An 18,089-nucleotide genomic window follows, 5' to 3' on the forward strand; every position below is an offset into this window, starting at 1 on the left:
TTTGCGTCAAGAGCTAAGCCGGCGTCTCCCTGCCACACAGGGAGGTCAGGCTCCGAACCGAGTCAGAGCAAAGGTCAGCGTGCACCTACGTGCTCAAGAAGGAGCTGCACACTACGATAATCCTGGAAATGTATTTCCTTTGCTTCTTTTGCACCCTGAAGGTCATTGAAGAAGTTAGGCTTTTCAGAAGCAGCTAAGATGCCAGCCAGAAGAAGCAGACTTGCTTTTAGTGGGAGCCTTTGGGAGCACAAGTCACGTTTGCTTGGATTTTGTGGATGCCGCTTGGGCTGGCACATTTTCGCCGTTGCCCTGGGATGCCTTGAGCACCGGCCTCTGGTCTGTAAGGCTTTTTTTCTGCTGCTTTATGACTGAGGAGAACTTCCCAGGCTTTGCTTTGGCCTCAGCTGTACTGAAGGCTGGGTTGCTGGGCACAAGCAGCCCAGAGCAGCTGCTATTGTGAGGTCAAGGGAGCGGTGCCACGTCACAGTGCTGTCAGCGCAGCCTTGTCCCGGTGCGCGCAAGGCCTGGCTGTCCAGAGCAGCTCTTGCGCTCGCTCCCTGCAGGAGGATCCTTGTGATCAAGGAGTTCTCAGCAGACGGCCTGCACCCCGAGAGGAGTCTTGGTTTTTCCCTTGGGTGGCATTCAGTGTGCAAACCCGCACGGCGCTGCTAAGATGATCCAGCAAGTCTGTGCCGCGGTTTGCACCGTCTTTTCTCTTGCTTATTCTGGCTACTACCTGACCCAGCTGACTCGTAAGTAAAGGTTTATTATCCTGGGGCTGGCATCACCTGCCTTTTGCTTCGCTCTGCTCTTTATGCCGCAGCAGCCACCGAGTTTATTTGGGAAGAAACTTGCCCCTAAGATGCCACCACTTTGGTAAATCTCCTGCCGGCAGCATCAGCTAGAAAGGGGGCATGTGTACTGGCGGGCGGGTGCAGAGTATTTGCAGTGTCACCGGCAAATACTCTGCCGTGCCCTCCCCGGGAGAGTGCGTGGCAGTGGAGTCAGCCATTTCCTCAGCTTGCTGCTTCAAGCAAGACAACCTGCAAATTGCAGACTCTAAGGAGAGATCCTCAGAAGTACTTCTACAAACTCGGTGGTTCTCTCCAGGAGTGAAGGAAAGCAGCTCTTGCCCAAAATTCTGCCCTGAGAGGCCTTGGCTCTGTGACTTGACCCTTTCATGGTGTGCCAAGACAGCAATTCCCTTGGCCATGCAGCACAAACTCCAATCCAGACAGGGTTTGCTGCTGAACCCAGGAGCTGCTCCTGGCCTGCTTCAGCAGAGAGCTGCCACAGCAGCGAAGGGGCCCTGTGTGGAAACATTCCTGGGGTATCGTCTTCAGCCAACCGATGGCAATTAGTGCATGCCATTAAAAAAAATAAATAAATACAGATATATATATATATATATATATATATAAAATCCAGGAAAGAGAAGAGGAAAATGCTGCTTGCGCTGTTGGGCACAACAGAAGCTGAGGCTGTCCAAGAGCCACCAGCATTTCCAGGGCCGTGTTTCTGTTTCTGTCCTGCAAAAGAGGCCTGAACGTAGACAGAGCCTACTGGAGTGTCCCTGTTGTTCTCTTGCTTGCTTTAGGAAAGAGCTGTTGCTCCTGGAGGCGTGTTGGGAAAGGGGAAATGCTCTCTGTTGGGACTGACTTGTGCTGTGGCGTTCCCAGCACAGGCACTTTCCTAAGGGCCTCTGGTTGCTTTTCCCTTGCTGGCTGCAGGTCACTTCACGCGCAGATGGAGGCAAGCCTGTCCTTTGGTGAGTGGCAAAGGAACCTCTGACCTTGCTGGCGTGTAAGAATTGTGCAGCAAGCTGTGAGCTTGGCCTGTTGCAGTCGAGTGTGGAGTGCCAGCGTGGGAGGCTGGAAGAAAGGCCAAGTGCCTGGTGGCGTCAGCAGTAGCAAGGGCAGCAGCGGCTCTCTCCTAATTTTCCAGTGAAGAGCCTTTCAAGAGATGCCAGGCAAACGTGACAGCTCCAAGGTGTCTTGCTGCTTCTAGCTAGCCTGGAAGCTCAAGTGCACAGCAAGATGAAGTACCACCACCTGAGTCAGCCCTCTTCTCAGGGTTTTCATGACTGGGAGTGCCACTTGTATCAAAGGCCATGATTTCCCCTGATTCTGGGTCCTTTCCCAGCTCAGTAGAAAGCAGCTCCTAAAGGATTGGCTGTTGCCCATGTCTCTCACTTCTGTGTGTCTGCAGGGCTCAGCAGCAGGGTCAGCACCTCCTCTGGCTCCCTCTCTTGTTGAGGAAGAGGCTGAAGAGGAGCAAAGGAGCACCAAGCCTCCACCTGCAGTCCCTCCACAGCCTGAACTTGCAGAGCCAGTAAGTGGCAGCTGAGGTTGGCGCTGCCTTTGGTGCAGAGGCGAGCTTCAAGGTTTGGATGAGCCAGCCCTTGGTACTTGTGGCTGAGGATGCTGGCGGCTGTGTGCCTGCCACGACGTAGTGGCTGCTTCAGCCAAGCCAGGCAGCCCTGGCCAGTGGGTTCTGACCTTTGACATTTAAGCATCACTTGGCTGCCATGCTGAGGGGGCCCGAGAATGTCTCTTGGCATCAGCCAAGAGGCAGCATCCAATTATTCCCAGGGTAGGAGTGAGCCCCTTGTGCCCACTGTCAGCCCCCTGTGCTCCGTCTGCGTGCCAGCGGACGGAGCGGCCCAAAGACGCGGTTGGCAGCCTTGCAGGATATTGGGCAGACTCTGGCCCCTGGAAGGGACACGCCCCTCTCTGTGGACTAATTAGCCTGAGGCACAAGGTCGACCGTGCTTCAGCTGCGCAGGGGCAGAGCAGAGTTTGGAGAGGAGGATCCTAGGCAGCTCTGCATTGTAAAGGGCGGCTGGGTCCCGGCAGGGCTGGAAGGCAGCTGCGAAGGGCCTGAAGACTGAAATACAGAGGGGAAATCAGTGCGGAACAGATGAGAGAAGGGACATGATCTGGCCTTCTGATCAGACAGTTGCATGCCAGCTCCGGGCTGATTTCACTGCCCAGGAAAGCAGAGCAGGAGGAAAGCAACAAGGCTCTGGGGCCGTGCTCTGCTGTCTTGGTGGATCTTTGCAGCCCCATCGATACCTTGTAGCCAGTGTCTTGCAGAAAAGCCGAAAAAAAGGAGCAAGGAAGTGGCCAGGAGCTGCTGCATGAAAGCAGCCTTTGGGGTTTTGCCGTTGCCTTGGAGAAGGGGACATCAGAAAGGCCCCAGCTGAAGAGGCCTGGCGCTGGCTGCCAGCCTCTGCCGACGGCCTTGCTTTTGCCCTGCGCTCTGCGGGGCATCTGTGCCAGCCACCCTTCTGACGGGCAATCCTTTCTTGTCCCAGCTCAACGCAGGCTCTGCGATTCAACGTGCCGCTGGACCAGCACGGCCTGCAGCAGCCAGCTCTGCCCCCGCTGCCGGCACTTCGTGCCGCAGCGCAGCCCAGCAGCCCGAGACGAGAGAGGAGCAGGGCCTGAAGACACTGAGTACGTCTGGTGTATTTCTGGTGGGCCAGAGCAGCGTGTTGTCTGCGTGTCTCGGTGTGGGCTGCGCCAGACGTTCCCCCTGGGTCTCAGAGGCACTTAGGCCGCTCTGCAGAAGCTGTTGTTGCGCTCTGGGGCAGCGCGGGAGCGCTCAGGCTGTTCCTGCTGCCTCCGAGGGCAGCTGGGCCTGAGGGCTTGGCTCTGCCTGGGCTGCCTTCTGTGCCAAAGGCACAAGCAGAGATTGTTTGTGGTTGAGCAGAAGGGCTGGCACCTAGGCAGTGACTAGGCCCCAGGGAGCTCTCCGGCCCCAGCTCTTTCCTGGCTGTCGTTCTTCCTCCTCCTCCTCCTCCTCCGGCTCAGACACTTTGTGCTCCTAGGTGGCCCTGCCAGGGATGGTGGGTGTGACTGCAGAGGCTGCCAAGGCCTCTAGTTACCTCTCAGGGCCCAGTTCTTAAGGGCTCCTCATTTTGGCTTATCACATGAGATGCTGTGCTTGAAAGCAATCAAGTCCTTCTTGGAAAGGCCTCCGCCTGATGAAAGGTGGAGAAGATGGCCCTCCCACTTGCTGTTCTCAGCAGTTGGAAGCCAAGTGAGCACAAAGGGCCCAGAGCTGCCGCCAGTGGGGCTGCATTTGGCGTCGTCTGGGGAGCGGCGTCTCGGTGTGCAAGTGAGCGCCCTGCTCACTGCTTTTGTCTTTCAGGGAGCATCGTGAGTCTGGGCCAGCCAGTGAGCAAATACACGGCATTTGAAGAACTTGGGCGAGGGTAAGTGTGACGCCAGCTCATGTTCCAAAAGCGTGGGCCAGCTCTTTGGCTGGTGCAGTCTCAAGCGTCAAGTCAGGCAAGCTCCAAAGACAGAGGAAAGACTCTGGCTTTAGCTCCTGTCGCCTCCCAGGAGTGCTCAGTCAGAGCAATCCAAAGGCCTCCTCCAAGACAAGTTGATGCTGGCAATGTCCTGCTTGTAGCAATGAGGAGCAGGAAAAATGGAAAATGCCCTGCCCCTGCAGCTTTATGGCCAGAGGGAGCGCCTGGCCATCCAAGAAATGTCCGATTCTCCAAGACAGTGTTCTGACTATAAGTTTCCCCCCTTGTTTTACACACACACACACACACACACACGCATGCATGCACACCCACATAAGGAGAGAGTTCCCCGTTAGGTTGGGAAAAGACCTAAGTGGGTGTGTGCCTTGGTGATTTCCAGCAGCCCTTGCTCTTCACACTGGACCTTAGCGTCCCCTTGGACACCCTGGCCTGCGTGGCAGAAGGCTCTGGGCTGATGTGCTGTTGGCTGAAGGGACGCCGCAGCCAGGCATCCAGGCCGTCTGGAGAGATCTCCTGCCTGGGCTTGCTTTCACTGCCAGGGATAAAGGGCTTTTTCTGCTGCTGTTTTCTTCCTAGGGGTTTTGGCGCTGTTTATAAGGCCCTTGACACCAGCACAGGACAACAGGTAAAGTGCCAACAGCCCCAGCAGATTTTGCACCTCTGGAGCGCTTTCCTCGCTGCTGTGAGCTCTGCCTGGAGGCTTGGGTGCCCGCTCCATGTCTGCAGCAGAGGCTGTTCCTCTGCAGTACAGTCTTGGCTCAGGGTGGAGAATGCATTTGGGCTGGGCTTTGGTGCTTCTGCTGAGCTCGGCTGTCTAGTAGCAAGGCCGTTTTGGCACAGCTGGCCGCGTCCTTGCACGGGCACTGGCTGCGCGCTCCTTGTGATCGCGCGCCGGGTGCGTCTTCTCAAGTGAATGGTGGGCAATGTCATTTCAGGTGGCCATCAAGATCATGTCACTCCAAGAGGAGATGTCCGAGGAGCTGGCTGTCAATGAAATCCTGGTCCTGAGGGACAACAGGAATCCCAATATTGTCACCTACTTGGACAGGTTGGCCTATGCTCATGTCAGTGTAGCTTGAGATATTGCAAGGCAGAAGAGGCAATGCCCTTTGGTCACTGGAAGAGAATGGAGATCTTTAGGATTTCTCGACTCGTCTCCAGCGCATGGCAGGAGGTTGACCTGCTGTCCAACCATCTCTTCTGGCACATGTCGCTTGGAGAGCAGTTGCCAAAACCTGGGCCAGGCCCTCGGGTGAAGGGGCAGTACGGCCCATTGCTCTGTCTCCATGCCACGCTTTTCTTCTTCCAGCTACCTGGTGGATGCGGAGCTCTGGCTGGCCATGGAGTTCATGGACGGCGGCACGTTGTTTGATGTGCTCAGGGCAGTGTACCTGGAGGAAGGACAGATAGGCGCTGTCTGTCGGGAGGTGAGGGATCCCGCTTGTGCTTCCCCAGGCCTGCCCTGCACGGTGCTTGTCAACTGCAGGGTAAAGGCAGCAGAGATTTCTTGCTCTCGGCTTTCTTTTTGTGCTGCTGTCACAACGCAGAGGAGAAGGAAGGGCTTCTGAGGTGAACTGCCTGCCGGTGTCCCCGCACTCCTTCGGCTCTGTTCTTGCACTCTTCCACACGCTCTGTCCTCTGGCGCTCGTGCTGGCTCCCTGGCTTCGTTTCCCTTGTTTCCTCTTCTCAGCTTTGCCTCTGAAAGTCTGCCTGCAGCCTGTCCATCTTTCCTACATTCCATGCCACTGTGAGCAAGCATGCAGGTGGCAGAATTTGAAGCTAAGGGCAAAGAGATGTCCTCAGCTTCCAAGGATAGCATTGCAGCCCAGATGGCATTGGATTCTGGAACACATCTCACGTGCTGCTTCCTCCGCTGCTGCCACTAGGCTTCCACAAAAATCTTTGCCATGCCGCCTCCCAGGCCGAGGTGATGCGCTTCGTACCGAAGGCGGGTGGAACTTGTGGAAGGCCAGATGCCTTCGCTTTGAAATGCGGAAAACACTTCTAAGAGCCTTGAAGCATCAAGCTGTTCTTCTCGACAGCACCACGATGCTGCGGCCTCGCTCACAACTCCCTGCGAAAGCTGTCAGTCTCATCGAATCCTTTCCTTTCCAGCGGGCTGGAATCAGAGCCTGGATGTTAAGTTTCCCTCTCTCCTTTTTCTCTCTCAGTGCCTGCAAGGACTGCATTTCCTTCACTGCCGCCAAGTCATCCACAGAGACATCAAGAGCGGCAACGTTCTCCTGGGCATGGACGGAGCTGTCAAATTGGGTGGGTGTTTTGGTTCAGGTGCAGCATTGCCGGCACGCAGCGCATGTGAGGCTGCATTTTGGCGACTGCCACTGGCCCAGAAGCGCTGCTTGGCCAGCGTGTGAATGGTGAGGGTGTTTCTTCAAGTGGCCAATGCCTTATTTCCCTGGCTCCAGCCACGTGGAAGGAGAGCTCAGCTGTGTTTTCAGCTGCATTCAGCATGGCCTTGTCAGGCTTGGAGTGGGCAATCCTTTTGCCTGGCTTGCCAGTGGTAGCTGGCCTTGACAGGCCTTGTTTTTGTCCTCAGCTGACTTTGGCCTCTGCGCTCAGCTCAGCCCTGAGCGCAGCAAGCGCAGCTCCAGCGTCGGCACTCCCAGCTGGATGGCACCGGAGGTGGTGCGAGGAGAAGCCTACGGCCCCAAAGTGGACATCTGGTCCCTGGGGATCATGGGGCTGGAAATGGTGGAAGGGGAAGCTCCTTACCAGAGGGAAGCCCGTCTCAGGGTAAGGTGCAGCTTAGAAAGGGGAGAGAGAGCTGCTGTGGCGAGGAAAGGAGCAGCTCGAGTGTCCTCTTCCATCCGTGTGCTGTAGGTTTTTGAACTGATAGAAAGGAACGGGCCCCCAAAACTGCAGAACCCCAGGCAGCACTCGGCTCTCCTGCGCGACTTCCTCCGCTGCTGCCTGCAAGCAGACCAGGACAGGCGCTGGAGTGCCCAGGAGCTCCTGCAGGTAAGGAAAAGCAAAGGGGCAAAAAGCCCTGTCAGCTGAGGACACCTGCAGGAAGGGATGCAGAGGAGCGTGGGCCACGGCAGCGAGACAGGTTACAGGACAGGAAGGCGCAGGGGGACCTGCTGCCCTCGGTCCTCTTGGTGTGTCTTTCTGGTAGCCCAGGAATGCTGCTGGAGCCCGTCAGGGTCTTGGAAAGTAAGGGTTCCTTTCTTTCTTGTTTCTCCTCTGGGCAGCACCCGTTTGTGACCTCAGGCGAGCCTGCCTCCAGCCTGGCTGCTCTGATCACCTCAGCCAAGCAAGCGCAGGATTGACTGGAGAGGAGACGCCCGCGCCTGAGGAGACCCTTGTGCCCCGCCAGCTCAGAGGGGGGAAAAGGGGATGTATCGCGTTTAGGCAGAGATTCCGCCATCCCCTGAGTCTTAAGAGGAGCTCTGCTGTAGATAGGAAATTTAGTGGTTGTGTAATTTTGTCAGTTTAGGTCTGTTCAATTTAAATCTCTCTTGGTTTTATTTTCATTTTCTCCAAAGATTAAATTCTAGAAATGTAGGCAGCGTAGGGGGTGACTTTTAAGGATCATAGAACCTAGATAGCTTAGATAATAGAGGATTGTTTAGCTTAGAAGAGAGAATTGTTAATTTAAGGAAGCTCTGGGGTATCTTTGAAGTAGAAATGAATGAACTGTGATAATAATAATAATAGTAATAATAGTAATAATAATAATAATAATAATAATAATAATAATAATAGTAGTAGTAGTAGTAGTTAAGCTGTGAGAGGAAAAGCTGTGATGCTGGAGAAGTGCAACCTGCAGGTGCTAGGAGCTTTTGGCCTGAACAGGCCACCTGCAGGACAGGATGATGAAGAGGTAGAAGTAGTGAGGGAATACTTTATTTCAGCTGGAGTGACAATAAAACTCTAAACTATCCAGAGTGTTGTGAGACTCCTTTCCTTGCCATGCTGTAGCTAAGCTGGACAGTCCCTTTCAGAGGCCCAAAGAACATGTGGAGCTGAGCAGCTTTGCTGGCCTTAACTGGGCAAAGCAAGCGCAGGAGGACTGCAGAGGAGACGCCTGCGCCTGAGGAGGCCCTTGTGTCCCGCCAGCTCAGAGGAAGGAAAAGGGAATGTATTGGGTTTAGGCAGAGATTCAGCCACGCCCTGAGTTTTATGAGGAGCTGTGCCATAGATAGGAAATTGAATGCTTGCAGGTTTTCTTGGCTAAGCTGTATTTAGTCAGGCCTATAGAGCACAGAAAGCTTCATTCACGAAGCATTTCTTCGACAAGCGTCGAGTATTGTTGATGTAGGCAAGCTCAGAATTCTCCTTTAAGGAGAAATGAATGAATGGTCCTAAGAAGAATTAAGCTACCAGAGAAGGAGCTGGGATTCAGCAGATCTGGCCCAGGCACGTGCTACGAGCTATCAGAACTGAAGGACACCTGGAGGACAGAATGACGCCGATGAAGATGCTGAAGTAACCAGAAGACGCTCTGTTCCAGCCCTAGGTTTCAGCAGGACTGGCACTACAGCCCCTAAACCCTCCAGAGCCCTGCAATGTTGCCTTCCGTGTCAGGCTGCGCCTAAGCTGCTCAGTGCCTTGGAAGCTCCTGTGCGCTCCGGACGGGCTGTCCCGTCCAGGGCTTTGCGCTGCTTCCGAGCGGCCCAAGGCTCTCCCCCTTCACAGAGGGGCCCTGCCCCGCCCCACGCACCTCCTAACAGCTGCCCCACAAGGAGGGCTGAAAGGGCACGTCCTCCTAAGACTGCCCTCTCTTAAACCTTTGGGGCAACAAAGCGCTCTGCTCAAGGGCCTCTCAGGGCCTACACTCGGCTTTCCATGCTAAGGTGTCGTGCTTCCTTCTCTAAGCCCTACAATCGCCTGGTTGATGCCAGCTGACTTGGAAATGGGGAAAATGGGATGCTTTCAAATTGAGGCGACTCTTCTGGGTAACAACTGCAGTGTTTCAGCAACAGAATTTCAAGGTAATGCTGAGTCTTTCTGCAGTTGCCTTGAGTTTCAAATGCCACCCTCAGCATCTCAAGTGTGACGAGCCTCAAGTGTGGTGTGGTTTTGGATTTTTTAACTGTTTGAACTCTAATATGTTAGATTTTCCTATGTTATGAAAGGGTTTTTTCCACACCCCCCTGTTCCGTTTCAAAAATAGTTCTTCCCAGAGTTGCTGACCCCATATTTTCCCGCCCTTCCTTATGTCAATCCTCATGCCAATCCCCTTTGCCCCGCCCATACTTGTCAATCCTTCCTTGTCAATCCTCTAAAGCCGTTCCCTGCAGCTTGTCAATTAGGGTCTTGCTGTACCCCTTTGCCCAGAAAGTTCTGTGTCACTTATGCTGTTTCCTCTCCTCCCATTTGTGCATGATGTATTCACCCCTCCCTCCTTCTGCCTCATCAGTGTTATGTCAATGTAAGCCCACCCGATGCTCCTCCTTGCTAATCTCTAATTAGTTGTAGGCAGTCTCCTCCCGGGAGACTGCCCCCCTTTATAGACTGTTGTCGCCCCCTTCTCTAGGCTCTCTGCTGCGTGTGCTCCCTCCGAGATTGTTTCCTTGTATCATGCTGCCACTTCTCCCTCGGGAGAAGAATAAAGGTCTGGGAACTTTGCCACCAGAGGGTCCCTCTCTCCCTTTGTGTCACTCAGCGTCGAGGAGGAACCTCTCCGGGTGCCCACCTTCGGCCAGGCCAGGTGGAAGGGGAGGTTCCAGCCGAAAGGCCGAACCGCTACCCTGGGCCCCGGCTAAAGGAGCTGGAGGCGGGGAGCGGCCACTCGGTGGCGCCGCTCGGAGGAAAAGGGCTGGGCAGCTCGCCGCTTACGAGGCGCGCCCTCTCTGCCGGGATCCAGGCCGCGGCGACACAAGCCCCTTGTAAAGCACCGTGTGTTCATGGTGCTGTCCACCAGCGGAGGACGTGTCTGTGCCGGGTCACCAGGAAAGCAAGCCAAGCCGGGGATCATTATTCCACGGGTGGACGGGGCTGATTTCCAGAGGAGTTGCGTGCACCTTTTTCCCCCTCCCACCGAGAACTTTTATTCCGCTTTCAAGACGCCCCCTGGGTCTACCTCAAGACTTTGACAGAGGAGGGAATGACTGCATCTCATTTTTACTGGGCTGTGGCTATCCAAGTTTCTGCAAGGCAGCATGGAGCCTGGGCAAACATCTGTCAGACTGCAGCTCGGCACTGTTCCAAAGGGGCCTCCTTTGGGCTGGGCATCTGCCGGCCATTGCAGAGCAGCGGGCTGCAGGCTGCTGCCAGATCTCCAAAGCAAGACAAGTGTGGCAGCCCAGCAATCACTGCGCGGCTCTTGTGGATGCTCTGAGCCTTTCCGTTGCCAGAGAAACAGCAAGCAGGACCAGAGGAGCTTTGCGTCAAGAGCTAAGCCGGCGTCTCCCTGCCACAAAGGGAGGTCAGGCTCCGAACCCAGTCAGAGCAAAGGTCAGCGTGCACCTACGTGCTCAAGAAGGAGCTGCACACTGCGATACTCCTGGAAATGTATTTCCTTTGCTTCTTTTGCACCCTGAAGGCCATTGAAGAAGTTAGGCTTTTCAGAAGCAGCTAAGGTGCCAGCCAGAAGAAGCAGACTTGCTTTTAGTGGGAGCCTTTGGGAGCACAAGTCACGTTTGCTTGGATTTTGTGGATGCCGCTTGGGCTGGCACATTTTCGCCGTTGCCCTGGGATGCCTTGAGCACTGGCCTATGGTCTGTAAGGCTTTTTTTCTGCTGCTTTATGACTGAGGAGAACTTCCCAGGCTTTGCTTTTGCCTCAGCTGTACTGAAGGCTGGGTTGCTGGGCACAAGCAGCCCAGAGCAGCTGCTATTGTGAGGTCAAGGGAGCGGTGCCACGTCACAGTGCTGTCAGCGCAGCCTTGTCCCGGTGCGCGCAAGGCCTGGCTGTCCAGAGCAGCTCTTGCGCTCGCTCCCTGCAGGAGGATCCTTGTGATCAAGGAGTTCTCAGCAGACGGCCTGCACCCCGAGAGGAGTCTTGGTTTTTCCCTTGGGTGGCATTCAGTGTGCAAACCCGCACGGCGCTGCTAAGATGATCCAGCAAGTCTGTGCCGCGGTTTGCACCGTCTTTTCTCTTGCTTATTCTGGCTACTACCTGACCCAGCTGACTCGTAAGTAAAGGTTTATTATCCTGGGGCTGGCATCACCTGCCTTTTGCTTCGCTCTGCTCTTTATGCCGCAGCAGCCACCGAGTTTATTTGGGAAGAAACTTGCCCCTAAGATGCCACCACTTTGGTAAATCTCCTGCCGGCAGCATCAGCTAGAAAGGGGGCATGTGTACTGGCGGGCGGGTGCAGAGTATTTGCAGTGTCACCCGCAGTGGCTGCGTGCCCTCCCCGGGAGAGTGCGTGGCAGTGGAGTCAGCCATTTCCTCAGCTTGCTGCTTCAGGCAAGACAACCTGCAAATTGCAGACTCTAAGGAGAGATCCTCAGAAGTACTTCTACAAACTCGGTGGTTCTCTCCAGGAGTGAAGGAAAGCAGCTCTTGCCCAAAATTCTGCCCTGAGAGGCCTTGGCTCTGTGACTTGACCCTTTCATGGTGTGCCAAGACAGCAATTCCCTTGGCCATGCAGCACAAACTCCAATCCAGATAGGGTTTGCTGCTGAACCCAGGAGCTGCTCCTGGCCTGCTTCAGCAGAGAGCTGCCACAGCAGCGAAGGGGCCCTGTGTGGAAACATTCCTGGGGTATCGTCTTCAGCCAACCGATGGCAATTAGTGCATGCCATTAAAAAAATTAAATAAATACAGATATATATATATAAAAAATCCAGGAAAGAGAAGAGGAAAATGCTGCTTGAGCTGTTGGGCACAACAGAAGCTGAGGCTGTCCAAGAGCCACCAGCATTTCCAGGGCCGTGTTTCTGTTTCTGTCCTGCAAAAGAGGCCCGAATGTAGACAGAGCCTACTGGAGTGTCCCTGTTGTTCTCTTGCTTGCTGTGGGAAAGAGCTGTTGCTCCTGGAGGCGTGTTGGGAAAGGGGAAATGCTCTCTGTTGGGACTGACTTGTGCTGTGGCGTTCCCAGCACAGGCACTTTCCTAAGGGCCTCTGGTTGCTTTTCCCTTGCTCGCTGCAGGTCACTTCACGCGCAGATGGAGGCAAGCCTGTCCTTTGGTGAGTGGCAAAGGAACCTCTGACCTTGCTGGCGTGTAAGAATTGTGCAGCAAGCTGTGAGCTTGGCCTGTTGCAGTCCAGTGTGGAGTGCCAGCGTGGGAGGCTGGAAGAAAGGCCAAGTGCCTGGTGGCGTCAGCAGTAGCAAGGGCAGCAGCGGCTCTCTCCTAATTTTCCAGTGAAGAGCCTTTCAAGAGATGCCAGGCAAACGTGACAGCTCCAAGGTGTCTTGCTGCTTCTAGCTAGCCTGGAAGCTCAAGTGCACAGCAAGATGAAGTACCACCACCTGAGTCAGCCCTCTTCTCAGGGTTTTCATGACTGGGAGTGCCACTTGTATCAAAGGCCATGATTTCCCCTGATTCTGGGTCCTTTCCCAGCTCAGTAGAAAGCAGCTCCTAAAGGATTGGCTGTTGCCCATGTCTCTCACTTCTGTGTGTCTGCAGGGCTCAGCAGCAGGGTCAGCACCTCCTCTGGCTCCCTCTCTTGTTGAGGAAGAGGCTGAAGAGGAGCAAAGGAGCACCAAGCCTCCACCTGCAGTCCCTCCACAGCCTGAACTTGCAGAGCCAGTAAGTGGCAGCTGAGGTTGGCGCTGCCTTTGGTGCAGAGGCAAGCTTCAAGGTTTGGATGAGCCAGCCCTTGGTACTTGTGGCTGAGGATGCTGGCGGCTGTGTGCCTGCCACGACGTAGTGGCTGCTTCAGCCAAGCCAGGCAGCCCTGGCCAGTGGGTTCTGACCTTTGACATTTAAGCATCACTTGGCTGCCATGCTGAGGGGGCCCGAGAATGTCTCTTGGCATCAGCCAAGAGGCAGCATCCAATTATTCCCAGGGTAGGAGTGAGCCCCTTGTGCCCACTGTCAGCCCCCTGTGCTCCGTCTGCGTGCCAGCGGACGGAGCGGCCCAAAGACGCGGTTGGCAGCCTTGCAGGATATTGGGCAGTCTCTGGACCCTGGAAGGGACACGCCCCTCTCTGTGGACTAATTAGCCTGAGGCACAAGGTCGACCGTGCTTCAGTTGCGCAGGGGCAGAGCAGAGTTTGGAGAGGAGGATCCTAGGCAGCTCTGCATTGCAAAGGGCGGCTGGGTCCCGGCAGGGCTGGAAGGCAGCTGCGAAGGGCCTAAAGTCTGAAATACAGAGGGGAAATCAGTGCGGAACAGATGAGAGAAGGGACATGATCTGGCCTTCTGATCAGACAGCTGCATGCCAGCTCCGGGCTGATTTCACTGCCCAGGAAAGCACAGCAGGAGGAAAGCAACAAGGCTCTGGGGCCGTGCTCTGCTGTCTTGGTGGATCTTTGCAGCCCCATCGATACCTTGTAGCCAGTGTCTTGCAGAAAAGCCAAAAAAAAGGAGCAAGGAAGTGGCCAGGAGCTGCTGCACGAAAGCAGCCTTTGGGGTTTTGCCGTTGCCTTGGAGAAAGGCCCCAGCTGAAGAGGCCTGGCGCTGGCTGCCAGCCTCTTCCGACGGCCTTGCTTTTGCCCTGCGCTCTGCGGGGCATCTGTGCCAGCCACCCTTCTGACGGGCAATCCTTTCTTGTCCCAGCTCAACACAGGTTCTGCGATTCAACGTGCCACTGGACCAGCACAGCCTGCAGCAGCCAGCTCTGCCCCCGCTGCCGGCACTTCGTGCCGCAGCGCAGCCCAGCAGCCCGAGACGAGAGAGGAGCAGGGCCTGAAGACACTGAGTACGTCTGGTGTATTTCTGGTGGGCCAGAGCAGCGTGTTGTCTGCGTGTCTCGGTGTGGGCTGCGCCAGACGTTCCCCCTGGGTCTCAGAGGCACTTAGGCCGCTCTGCAGAAGCTGTTGTTGCGCTCTGGGGCAGCGCGGGAGCGCTCAGGCTGTTCCTGCTGCCTCCGAGGGCAGCTGGGCCTGAGGGCTTGGCTCTGCCTGGGCTGCCTTCTGTGCCAAAGGCACAAGCAGAGATTGTTTGTGGTTGAGCAGAAGGGCTGGCACCTAGGCAGTGACTAGGCCCCAGGGAGCTCTCCGGCCCCAGCTCTTTCCTGGCTGTCGTTCTTCCTCCTCCTCCTCCTCCTCCGGCTCAGACACTTTGTGCTCCTAGGTGGCCCTGCCAGGGATGGTGGGTGTGACTGCAGAGGCTGCCAAGGCCTCTAGTTACCTCTCAGGGCCCAGTTCTTAAGGGCTCCTCATTTTGGCTTATCACATGAGATGCTGTGCTTGAAAGCAATCAAGTCCTTCTTGGAAAGGCCTCCGCCTGATGAAAGGTGGAGAAGATGGCCCTCCCACTTGCTGTTCTCAGCAGTTGGAAGCCAAGTGAGCACAAAGGGCCCAGAGCTGCCGCCAGTGGGGCTGCATTTGGCGTCGTCTGGGGAGCGGCGTCTCGGTGTGCAAGTGAGCGCCCTGCTCACTGCTTTTGTCTTTCAGGGAGCATCGTGAGTCTGGGCCAGCCAGTGAGCAAATACACGGCATTTGAAGAACTTGGGCGAGGGTAAGTGTGACGCCAGCTCATGTTCCAAAAGCGTGGGCCAGCTCTTTGGCTGGTGCAGTCTCAAGCGTCAAGTCAGGCAAGCTCCAAAGACAGAGGAAAGACTCTGGCTTTAGCTCCTGTCGCCTCCCAGGAGTGCTCAGTCAGAGCAATCCAAAGGCCTCCTCCAAGACAAGTTGATGCTGGCAATGTCCAGCTTGTAGCAATGAGGAGCAGGAAAAATGGAAAATGCCCTGCCCCTGCAGCTTTATGGCCAGAGGGAGCGCCTGGCCATCCAAGAAATGTCCGATTCTCCAAGACAGTGTTCTGACTATAAGTTTCCCCCCTTGTTTTACACACACACACACACACACACACACACACACACACACGCATGCATGCACACCCACATAAGGAGAGAGTTCCCCGTTAGGTTGGGAAAAGACCTAAGTGGGTGTGTGCCTTGGTGATTTCCAGCAGCCCTTGCTCTTCACACTGGACCTTAGCGTCCCCTTGGACACCCTGGCCTGCGTGGCAGAAGGCTCTGGGCTGATGTGCTGTTGGCTGAAGGGACGCCGCAGCCAGGCATCCAGGCCGTCTGGAGAGATCTCCTGCCTGGGCTTGCTTTCACTGCCAGGGATAAAGGGCTTTTTCTGCTGCTGTTTTCTTCCTAGGGGTTTTGGCGCTGTTTATAAGGCCCTTGACACCAGCACAGGACAACAGGTAAAGTGCCAACAGCCCCAGCAGATTTTGCACCTCTGGAGCGCTTTCCTCGCTGCTGTGAGCTCTGCCTGGAGGCTTGGGTTCCCGCTCCATGTCTGCAGCAGAGGCTGTTCCTCTGCAGTACAGTCTTGGCTCAGGGTGGAGAATGCATTTGGGCTGGGCTTTGGTGCTTCTGCTGAGCTCGGCTGTCTAGTAGCAAGGCCGTTTTGGCACAGCTGGCCGCGTCCTTGCACGGGCACTGGCTGCGCGCTCCTTGTGATCGCGCGCCGGGTGCGTCTTCTCAAGTGAATGGTGGGCAATGTCATTTCAGGTGGCCATCAAGATCATGTCACTCCAAGAGGAGATGTCCGAGGAGCTGGCTGTCAATGAAATCCTGGTCCTGAGGGACAACAGGAATCCCAATATTGTCACCTACTTGGACAGGTTGGCCTATGCTCATGTCAGTGTAGCTTGAGATATTGCAAGGCAGAAGAGGCAATGCCCTTTGGTCACTGGAAGAGAATGGAGATCTTTAGGATTTCTCGACTCGTCTCCAGCGCATGGCAGGAGGTTGACCTGCTGTCCAACCATCTCTTCTGGCACATGTAGCTTGGAGAGCAGTTGCCAAAACCTGGGCCAGGCCCTCGGGTGAAGGAGCAGTGCGGCCCATTGCTCTGTCTCCATGCCACGCTTTTCTTCTTCCAGCTACCTGGTGGATGCGGAGCTCTGGCTGGCCATGGAGTTCATGGACGGCGGCACGTTGTTTGATGTGCTCAGGGCAGTGTACCTGGAGGAAGGACAGATAGGCGCTGTCTGTCGGGAGGTGAGGGATCCCGCTTGTGCTTCCCCAGGCCTGCCCTGCACGGTGCTTGTCAACTGCAGGGTAAAGGCAGCAGAGATTTCTTGCTCTCGGCTTTCTTTTGGTGCTGCTGTCACGACGCAGAGGAGAAAGAAGGGCGTCTGAGGTGAACTGCCTGCCGGTGTCCCCGCACTCCTTCGGCTCTGTTCTTGCACTCTTCCACACGCTCTGTCCTCTGGCGCTCGTGCTGGCTCCCTGGCTTCGTTTCCCTTGTTTCCTCTTCTCAGCTTTGCCTCTGAAAGTCTGCCTGCAGCCTGTCCGTCTTTCCTACATTCCATGCCACTGTGAGCAAGCATGCAGGTGGCAGAATTTGAAGCTAAGGGCAAAGAGATGTCCTCAGCTTCCAAGGATAGCATTGCAGCCCAGATGGCATTGGATTCTGGAACACATCTCACGTGCTGCTTCCTCCGCTGCTGCCACTAGGCTTCCACAAAAATCTTTGCCATGCCGCCTCCCAGGCCGAGGTGATGCGCTTCGTACCGAAGGCGGGTGGAACTTGTGGAAGGCCAGATGCCTTCGCTTTGAAATGCGGAAAACACTTCTAAGAGCCTTGAAGCATCAAGCTGTTCTTCTCGACAGCACCACGATGCTGCGGCCTCGCTCACAACTCCCTGCGAAAGCTGTCAGTCTCATCGAATCCTTTCCTTTCCAGCGGGCTGGAATCAGAGCCTGGATGTTAAGTTTCCCTCTCTCCTTTTTCTCTCTCAGTGCCTGCAAGGACTGCATTTCCTTCACTGCCGCCAAGTCATCCACAGAGACATCAAGAGCGGCAACGTTCTCCTGGGCATGGACGGAGCTGTCAAATTGGGTGGGTGTTTTGGTTCAGGTGCAGCATTGCCGGCACGCAGCGCATGTGAGGCTGCATTTTGGCGACTGCCACTGGCCCAGAAGCACTGCTTGGCCAGCGTGTGAATGGTGAGGGTGTTTCTTCAAGTGGCCAATGCCTTATTTCCCTGGCTCCAGCCACGTGGAAGGAGAGCTCAGCTGTGTTTTCAGCTGCATTCAGCATGGCCTTGTCAGGCTTGGAGTGGGCAATCCTTTTGCCTGGCTTGCCAGTGGTAGCTGGCCTTGACAGGCCTTGTTTTTGTCCTCAGCTGACTTTGGCCTCTGCGCTCAGCTCAGCCCTGAGCGCAGCAAGCGCAGCTCCAGCGTCGGCACTCCCAGCTGGATGGCACCGGAGGTGGTGCGAGGAGAAGCCTACGGCCCCAAAGTGGACATCTGGTCCCTGGGGATCATGGGGCTGGAAATGGTGGAAGGGGAAGCTCCTTACCAGAGGGAAGCCCGTCTCAGGGTAAGGTGCAGCTTAGAAAGGGGAGAGAGAGCTGCTGTGGCGAGGAAAGGAGCAGCTCGAGTGTCCTCTTCCATCCGTGTGCTGTAGGTTTTTGAACTGATAGAAAGGAACGGGCCCCCAAAACTGCAGAACCCCAGGCAGCACTCGGCTCTCCTGCGCGACTTCCTCCGCTGCTGCCTGCAGGCAGACCAGGACAGGCGCTGGAGTGCCCAGGAGCTCCTGCAGGTAAGGAAAAGCAAAGGGGCAAAAAGCCCTGTCAGCTGAGGACACCTGCAGGAAGGGATGCAGAGGAGCGTGGGCCACGGCGGCGAGACAGGTTACAGGACAGGAAGGCGCAGGGGGACCTGCTGCCCTCGGTCCTCTTGGTGTGTCTTTCTGGTAGCCCAGGAATGCTGCTGGAGCCCGTCAGGGTCTTGGAAAGTAAGGGTTCCTTTCTTTCTTGTT

At 55.7% G+C, this 18,089-nt stretch overlaps 2 protein-coding genes and 1 long non-coding RNA gene across 3 annotated transcripts; all 3 read left to right on the top strand.

Annotated features, from left to right (window-relative positions):
- The first annotated feature begins 25 nt into the window (after positions 1-25).
- Positions 26-7,569, top strand: LOC135291246 (serine/threonine-protein kinase PAK 3-like). The gene is made up of 9 exons (XM_064405281.1): positions 26-752; positions 1,731-1,768; positions 2,209-2,331; positions 5,215-5,327; positions 5,589-5,706; positions 6,451-6,550; positions 6,837-7,033; positions 7,121-7,258; positions 7,492-7,569. The coding sequence occupies exons 1-9, from the start codon at positions 674-676 to the stop codon at positions 7,567-7,569; spliced, it is 984 nt and encodes a 327-aa protein (XP_064261351.1). The 5' UTR covers positions 26-673.
- Positions 7,570-11,158: 3,589 nt separating this feature from the next.
- On the top strand, positions 11,159-12,925 carry LOC135289731 (uncharacterized). Its single transcript, XR_010352454.1, has 3 exons — positions 11,159-11,378; positions 12,342-12,379; positions 12,820-12,925. It is a non-coding gene; the product is annotated as an uncharacterized LOC135289731 (long non-coding RNA).
- A 232-nt stretch (positions 12,926-13,157) lies between these two features.
- Positions 13,158-17,909, top strand: LOC135291247 (serine/threonine-protein kinase PAK 1-like). The gene is made up of 9 exons (XM_064405282.1): positions 13,158-13,203; positions 13,925-14,056; positions 14,754-14,817; positions 15,468-15,516; positions 15,827-15,939; positions 16,201-16,318; positions 17,063-17,162; positions 17,449-17,645; positions 17,733-17,909. Exons 1-9 carry the CDS (start codon positions 13,158-13,160, stop codon positions 17,907-17,909), a joined length of 996 nt encoding a protein of 331 aa, XP_064261352.1.
- The last annotated feature ends 180 nt before the right edge of the window (positions 17,910-18,089 follow it).

Source organism: Passer domesticus, chromosome Z (genome assembly GCF_036417665.1).
Source record: "Passer domesticus isolate bPasDom1 chromosome Z, bPasDom1.hap1, whole genome shotgun sequence".
Classification (NCBI taxonomy): Eukaryota; Metazoa; Chordata; class Aves; order Passeriformes; family Passeridae; genus Passer; species Passer domesticus.